We start from the raw sequence: 8334 nt of genomic DNA on the forward strand, positions 1-8334 counted from the left end.
GATCGTGGAGGGGCGCGCGGGGACGAATAAAAACCCGACGAAAAAAACCGACAAAACTGAAAGGTGCGATCGAGGACGAAAAAAAACCTTCTCTATTGGGACGAAAATTGACCAGCGGAGACTATCAACTGCTTCATTAGGAGTAGAGATTTCTATATGCATGCGTAGTGTAAATGTTATTTTTTAGCCCATCTCACAACCAATAGATAATCACTTAGGTCCTAGAGAATTTCCAAGCGCTTTCTAAACCGTGATGGAAGGAGTATTAGTACTACCTCCGTCCTAGTTTATTAGTCCTTGTAGTTTAGATCAAATTTCGACCTTTAATTTAAATATCAAAAAATAAGTTATATACCTTAAAAATAGTATAATTGAAAACATCTTTAAAATATGAATCCTACAATATAAATTTTGTGATATACAACTTATAATTTGTTAGTCAAATCTATTGTCAAAGTTGGGCACAAAATACCAAGGGGGGCAATAAATCTGGACGGAGGTAGTAAGAGAGAAGAAATGTTGGTGCATCTTAATGTTAATTCTAACTTTCTTTGTGAAAATGTTAATTTTAACTTAACTTTAAGAAGAAAATATCGCTAACAATGTAATTTTTTTTCGTGATGAATTTCGTGTAAAGAAACGAAGGTGCATGGGCAACTATTTCCTCCGTCTGGATTTATTGGGCCAGAAAGCCACCAAAGGTTGTACCATTTTTATTACGCCTCTGCATTTAAGCAAGTCGCTTTATTCCCTCGGTCCTCTGATTTATTTTCAATTTCTCTACGTGTATGCTTTTCTTGGTCTTTGTGTTTTGCTCAAGGGCCCAATAAACCGGACGGAGGTAGTAATAATATGTCACGACTAACAGGCGGGCCCTGGCCACGGAACCAGTACTGACGAGTGGGGTCACCATGGCAGAGAAGCAGGGTGGCTCAATGGCCGCGTGAGCGGGCCGGCTGGGAGGGTGTGGGCTGGCGGTCGTTAAGTAGCCAGTTGGGCATCGATGAGAGGCATCGAGAATTATTGTAATCGAATATACTCATGAGAGAAGCTGTCCTTCTCCTTCCTGGCCTCCTTCTCCTCTAAGAAATTCCCCACCTACCTCCTTCCCTCTCGATCTAGATCAGGCCCCTAACAGTTGGTATCAGAGGTCCAGTGATCCGGCGACCTGGAGACGGCTTATCCCCGACCACGTTACACCACCAAGCAGGCGTTGAAGACGGCGGCCATGGAAGAGCAGCTCGCAGCGCTCATCCAATCGGGCAAGGAGGGCCGCAAGGCGAACGACGCTCGTCTGGACGCGATCCAGACCTCCCTCGAGCTATGGCGCCCGGCGGTGATGAACCTGCAGAATCAGCTACGAGCTTCGCACCCAAGTAGGGCGCATCGCCCTCCACCCCGTGCTGGCAGATCCGACGAGCGCGGAAGCGGATCTCGCTCGGGAAGCAGTGGATCTCCGGCAAGCGGCGCGCACTGGGGAGGAGCCCCCAGCGCCCGAACCGGGGCACCACGGGCCAAGTGGCCACGGCGTCATCAACAACTCCGGGGGCATGGTACACGGGGTGGTCACCACCCTGGCACCGCCTTCGGTCAAGGGTGCGTTCTCTCCTCCTGTCGTAAATTCCACTTCCCGCGGCTTAGAGCTGAGTCGTGTCTCAGAGGAGGAGTACCACCACTCGCACCAGACTCGTTGGGCCCTTCCGAAGTTGGATTTTCCGCAATTCGACGAGGAAACCCACAGTTCTGGAGATCCAAATGCGAGAAGTATTTCGATGTGTACGAAATTCCCAAAGAGATGTGGGTGCGGGTCGCTACGCTGCACTTTACAGGCAACGCGGCGCGTTGGCTGCAATTGCACGAACTAAGCACGCAATCCTTCACTTGGGGGAAGCTTTGCACTGCTCTGTATGGCAAATTCGGACGCGACCAGTACCAGGCGCAGCTCCGTCAATTTGCAGCACTTACTCAGACTGGGACAGTGTCTGAATACATGGCACGCTTTGAGGAGTTGATGCATCAGATTTTAGCCCACAATTCTGGGTTTGATCCAGTGTATTTCACCACTAAATTCTTAGATGGGTTGCGTGTGGAAATTAGAGCAGGTGTTGCGTTACATCGACCCCAAGATTTGGATACTGCCTTTTCCTTGTCTTTGTTACAGGAGGAGATAGTGGACGCGATGCCTCGCAAGGAATTCAGGCGCCCGGAGCCTGGGCGTGCTCAGCAGCGACCTCTGCTGGCACTGGCAGCGCCTCCACCGCGCACCGTGCCGCCTCCTCCCCCCCTGCCGCCGCAGAGGACAGGCGCGGCGTTGAAGGAGCACACGCACCAGATCGGCGACCGGATCAAGGACGGGGCGACGATCGCATGGCGGCGTTGCGCAACTACCGCAGAGCAAGAGGGCTCTGTTTTAAATGTGGGGAACGCTGGGGTCAAGGCCACCAGTGTGCCGCCACGGTACAGCTCCATGTGGTGGAGGAATTACTGGATTTGCTTCAAGCTGAGGGAAATGATCATCAGGAGCAAGTGGCAGAGGAAGAGCAGGAAGAACAGCTGATGTCTATCTCGAAACTGGCCACCACTGGGCAAACAACGCCTCGCATGGTCCGTTTGTTAGGGCGCATTGACAAGCAAGAAGTTCTGATATTGGTTGACTCAGGCAGTTCCCATAGCTTTATCAGTGAGTCGGTGGCAGAGCGCTTTGCCCATCGCATTTGCAAACTGAAGCCTGTGACAGTCAGAGTGGCAGATGATGGAAAACTCACTTGTTCGGGATACATTCCAGAATGTCAGTGGCAGGCGCAACAGCACAAGTTCAGTACTGACCTGCGGGTGCTTCCTCTGGGCTGCTATGACATGGTGATAGGCATGGACTAGTTGGAAAGTTGTGGACCGATGTTGATCGATTGGACTGAGAAAACATTGCAGTTCCACCACCAAGGGCAGTTGATACAGATGCAAGGATTACGCCAGGAGGTTCAGCAACCAGCACAGATATCAGTGGAACAATTGGAGCAAATGGAGCAGGAGAATGCAATCGTTGGCGTAGTCATGCTCTGTTTGTCAGGGCAAGAGGAACAACAGGAAGCTCTTCCAGCTTCTATCCAGCGAGTCTTGGACCAGTTTCAAGTGGTGTTTGACGAGCCGTCAGGACTGCCACCACGAAAACCATGGGATCACGCCATTCCATTGGTGGCAGGCGCAAAACCCGTGAACCTTAGGCCATATCGTTACACTCCGGAGCAGAAAAATGAGATTGGGGCACAAGTGAAAGAGATGCTGAGACTGGGGCTTATCACACCCAGTGTGAGTCCGTTTTCTTCCCCGGTACTTCTGGTCAAAAAGAAGGATCAGACGTGGAGATTTTGCGTTGACTTCCGACACCTCAATGCAATAACCATCAAGTCAAGGTATCTAATGCCAGTGATCGACGAGCTCTTGGACGAATTAGCAGGATCCACTTGGTTCTCGAAGCTGGATCTCAGGGCAGGCTACCACCAGATCAGGTTGTTGCCAGAGGACGAGCACAAAACAGCTTTCAAGACCCACCATGGCCACTTTCAGTTTCGGGTGCTGCCATATGGAGTGACGGGCGGGCCCCCTACCTTCCAGGGTACCATGAACATAGTGTTGTCACCCGTGCTGCGAGAAGGAGTCCTAGTGTTCATGGACGACATTCTAGTCCATTCCAGAACCTTGGAGAAACATGTGAGTTTGTTGTCGCAAGTGCTGGGACTGTTGCAACAGAACGGGTTCTACGCCAAACGATCCAAGTGTGCCTTTGCTCAGAGAAAAATCAGCTACTTGGGACACGTTATAAGCGAGCAAGGAGTAACAACGGATGACACCAAAGTGAGCAATGTGAGGGACTGGCCGGTGCCTGAGACAGTGAAAGAGCTACGGGGGTTTCTCGGATTGGCAGGGTACTACCACAAGTTTGTCAGGAACTTTGGAATCATTAGCAAGCCACTAACAGATTTATTGCGCAAAGGCGTGGTGTTCGTCTGGACGCCCACAACTGATGCGGCATTTTGTGCTATCAAGAAAGCATTGATTGAGGCACCCGTGCTGGCGCTACCGGATTTCTCCAAAACTTTCGTGGTCGAAACTGATGCCAGTGCAACAGGGATCGGTGCAGTGTTGATGCAGGATTCCCACCCAATCGCTTACCTCAGTAGAGCCTTGGCTCCTCGCAACTTAGGACTGTCGGCATACGAGAAGGAGTGTTTGGCCTTGCTCCTAGCTATTGACCACTGGCGGCCATACTTACAACACGCAGAGTTTATAGTGCGCACAGATCAAAAAAAGTCTCCTGCATCTGACCGACCAGCGCTTGAACACACCCATCCAACAGCGAGCGTTTACGAAGCTGCTCGGGCTGCAGTATGTGATCTAATACAAAGCGGGTATTTCGAACAAAGCAGCGGACGCATTATCCAGAAAAGCACACGGGCAGGATGCAGAGTTGGCAGCCTTGTCAGTATGCAAACCCGTCTGGCTGGAAGCAGTGCGTGCAGGGTACCAAGAGGATGCTGCCACCAAAGAATTGCTGGCGAGGGTAGCTTTGAACCCGAGTGCCAAACCAGATTATCAGCTTCAAGGAGGAGTGCTGAGGTTCAAAGGGCGTGTTTGGCTTGGACCGGACACTGACACACAACAACATGTCATCAGGTCGCTGCATGACAGTGCCACGGGTGGGCATTCGGGATTTCACGCAACATACAACCGCATTAAACGCCTGTTTGCTTGGAAGGGAATGAAACAACAAGTGAAAGAATTTGTCAAGCAGTGCCTGACCTCTCAACAAGCCAAGACGGAGAGAGTGTCACCGGCCGGGTTGCTTCAGCCACTTCCCATTCCAAAAAGGCCGTGGGCTGTGATATCCCTTGACTTCATCGAAGGCTTGCCCAAATCAGGTGGCTATAACGCTATCCTGGTGGTCGTCGACAAATTCTCCAAGTATGCACATTTTGTGCCATTGAAGCACCCGTTCACGGCCCTAGACATTGCAAAGGCCTTCATACATGAGATTTACAGGCTCCACGGGATGCCATTGGGAATTATTTCAGACAGAGACCGCATCTTCACGAGTCAAGTGTGGCAGGAGCTGTTTCGCCTGTGCAGAACCGAACTGCGGATGAGCTCTTCGTACCACCCGCAAACGGACGGGCAAACTGAGCGAGTCAACCAGTGCCCGGAGACGTACTTGCGCTATTCGGTGCACTCCTGCCCGGGGAACTGGTCAAAATGGCTCTCGTTGGCGGAATACTGGTACAACACCAGTTTCCACTCGGCGCTAGGGCGCACCCCATTTGAAGTGATCTATGGGCAACTGCCACGTGAGTTCGGCATCGATCAGGTGGACAACAGTACTGTACCGGACCTAGCAGCGTGGTTGCAGGGGCGTGAAATCTTGCTGGACCATCTACAGCAGCAGCTGAAGAAAGCTCAGGACCGTATGAAGAAACAGGCAGACCGTCACCGTACTGACCGGTCTTTTGAGGTGGGAGACGCGGTGTTACTTAAGCTACAGCCTTTCATTCAAACTTTGGTGGCAAGGCGGTCGTTTCAGAAGCTGGCGTTCCGCTACTATGGACCGTACATCATTCAAGCCAAAGTAGGCGCAGTGGCGTATCGCCTCGACTTGCGAGAAACCAGCAAGATTCACCCAGTAGTTCATGTGTCGCTACTGAAGAAAGCGGTGGGAGCAACAGTTCCAGTCAGTGCAGAATTACCTCCATCTGACTCTGTTTTGCAGGCATCTCACTCTCCCGACCAGGTGTTGGAATGCAAGATGGTTCGCTTCCAAGGCGAGATGAAGCTCCGCACCCTGATACAATGGAGCGACCTGCCTACTAACCTGGCTACTTGGGAGGATCCATAGAAGCTTCAAGAGAAGTTTCCGTCGTCACCGCCTTGGGGTCAAGGCGGTTCTCAAGGAGGGGGGAATGTCACGACTAACAGGCGGGCCCTGGCCACGGAACCATTACTGACGAGTGGGGTCACCATGGCAGAGAAGCAGGGTAGCTCAATGGCCGCGTGAGCGGTCCGGCTGGGAGGATGCGGGCTGGCGGTCGTTAAGTAGCTAGTTGGGCATCGATGAGTGGCATCGAGAATTATTGTAATCAAATATACTCATGAGAGAAGCTGTCCTTCTCCTTCCTGGCCTCCTTCTCCTCTAAGAAATTCCCCACCTACCTCCTTCCCTCTCGATCTAGATCAGGCCCCTAACATAATACTTTGAAATTATTCCTATGCTTTGTGTTTTTACTCTGCATATACGATTTATCTTAAGTCCAACTTCATGAAGTTTGACCAAGTTTATAAGAAAATATCAACTTTCACAATATCAAACCAAGATCATTAGATGCATCATGAAATAATTTTCATAGTATATATCTTTAGTAGTGTAGATGTTGATCAAAATTTACGATGACAAATCTTATATGTGAAGTAAAAAAGAGACGAAGAGAGAGTGTGGTAAAAAAACTTCAGTCATGAACCCACATATAGACTTTCACCTTGAGCATCCACAATGTAGGGCTCATTTGATTTGGAGGAAACTAAAACGTAGGAATTAGGGGTAGTACAGACATTTGATAGGATGATAAATGCCATCCTAAGAAATTGTCTGTCCCCGTTCTTATGTAAAGAAAAAAAAAGAGAGCTTTGAATGGATGTTTAGTTTTCTCAAAACACATAGGATAGTATTCCTACGGAGTTCGTGTACGGTTTTCCTATGAACTGAATGCATCCACAGAAAAATTTCCTCTTGAATCCTTGTAAAATTAGTCCGTAGGTACAGCAAAGCTCTCTCATACTAGCACGAATGGACGCGTTGAACCGTTGTCATTGTCAAAGGGCAGCCCATGAAAGAGGCGCCAAAGAGGGAAACGTTGCACCTTAGGTTGACTAGACTTTGAACTTTGCTGTCAAGCTTCAATCCTTCTACCCCGAGGCTCCGCGACTTTTGCCTTCCAGGATCTGGCCGCCCGGCCGGAACATTTCCAACTCTGGAAGAGACCGGCCGGTCGATCGAGAACTGGCACGCGCGCTAATTATATTGACTAGTACGTACTACGTAGGCCAGTTTGACGGTTACTTGTTGGAGATAGATCAAAGCACGTACGTAACTCCATGCTAGCATTCGTTGAAAAGTTGTACAAAACCATGTGGCGTGTGCCGTTGTTTTACCGAATCACGACTAAGACACACGTTGACACAGAGGGCCGAATCCTACGTCGGGTCGAAGCAGGAAGACTTAGTTATTTCGCACGCACGCATCAGGCTGTATATGGGTATGTCTAGGGCACATCTAGATGTGCCTTAGTTATTGCATATCTAAGTGAGTGAATCAAGTAGAAAGAAAAAAGTTAAAAAGAAAAAGAAAATATTCACACGAATCTTAACATAAGATCAATGACATAGAACTTAGATGTGCAATACGTATGGCACATCTAGATGTGCTTTAGCAAAACTGTATATATATATATATGGTCGTCGATCGTTTTGAACTCGCGTCCTTCTAAAGCACCGGTAGCCGGCGGTACGGTGCTACGCAGTTTCCATTTGTGTCTGCTGCCACAACGTCCCGTACGTACCCCTGTCGATTGCGTAGTTGGTGGTGATATGGGCATGGTTGGCAGCCCGAGAAAGCAGACCGGCGGCGGCGGCGGAAGCCACTCGGCCTCGTTCCTCCTCGGGGCTCTCCTCCCCACGCTCCTGCTCTTCCGCCTCGCCTCCGACCGGGTCGGCGAGCGGCTGGCCAGCATCTCCACCTACACCTTGGGGAACAACAATGGATCGTCATCGGCTCATGAGCAGATGATGACCCATGATGCCAACCTCACGGACACGGAGGAGAGGGTGTTCCCGGGGCTGGCGGAGCTGCTGCCGAGGGTGGCCACGGACGACGGGACGGTGATCATCACGTCGGTGAACGAGGCGTGGTCGCGGCCGGGCTCCCTCCTCGACCTCTTCCGCGCGGGCTTCAATAGCGGCGAAGGGATCGCGCACCTCCTCAACCACACCCTCATCGTGGCCGTCGACCCCGGCGCGCTGGCGCACTGCGAGGCCGTGCACCCGCACTGCTACCTCCTCGAGGTCACCTCCGCCAACGTCAGCTCCGCCAACCGCTTCATGACCAGGAGCTACCTGGAGCTGGTGTGGGCCAAGCTGGAGCTCCAGCAGCGCGTCCTCCAGCTCGGCTACAGCTACCTCTTCACCGACGTGGACATCATGTGGCTGCGCAACCCGTTCCGGCACATCAGCCTCTACGCCGACATGGCCGTCTCCACCGACCGGGTCCACCGCGACGCCGCGTCCCCGGCGAGA

General features: G+C 51.2%; 1 protein-coding gene across 1 annotated transcript; it reads left to right on the plus strand.

Annotated features, from left to right (window-relative positions):
* Positions 1-7524: 7524 nt before the first annotated feature.
* Positions 7525-8328, plus strand: LOC125532144 (uncharacterized protein At1g28695-like; the record flags this gene model as incomplete). Its single annotated transcript, XM_048696300.1, has 1 exon — positions 7525-8328. A coding segment is annotated over exon 1 (699 nt), but the record flags the coding sequence as incomplete, so codon positions are not given.
* Between the last annotated feature and the right edge of the window lie 6 nt (positions 8329-8334).

This window comes from Triticum urartu, unplaced genomic scaffold, assembly GCF_003073215.2.
Source record: "Triticum urartu cultivar G1812 unplaced genomic scaffold, Tu2.1 TuUngrouped_contig_9219, whole genome shotgun sequence".
Lineage (NCBI taxonomy): Eukaryota > Viridiplantae > Streptophyta > Magnoliopsida > Poales > Poaceae > Triticum > Triticum urartu.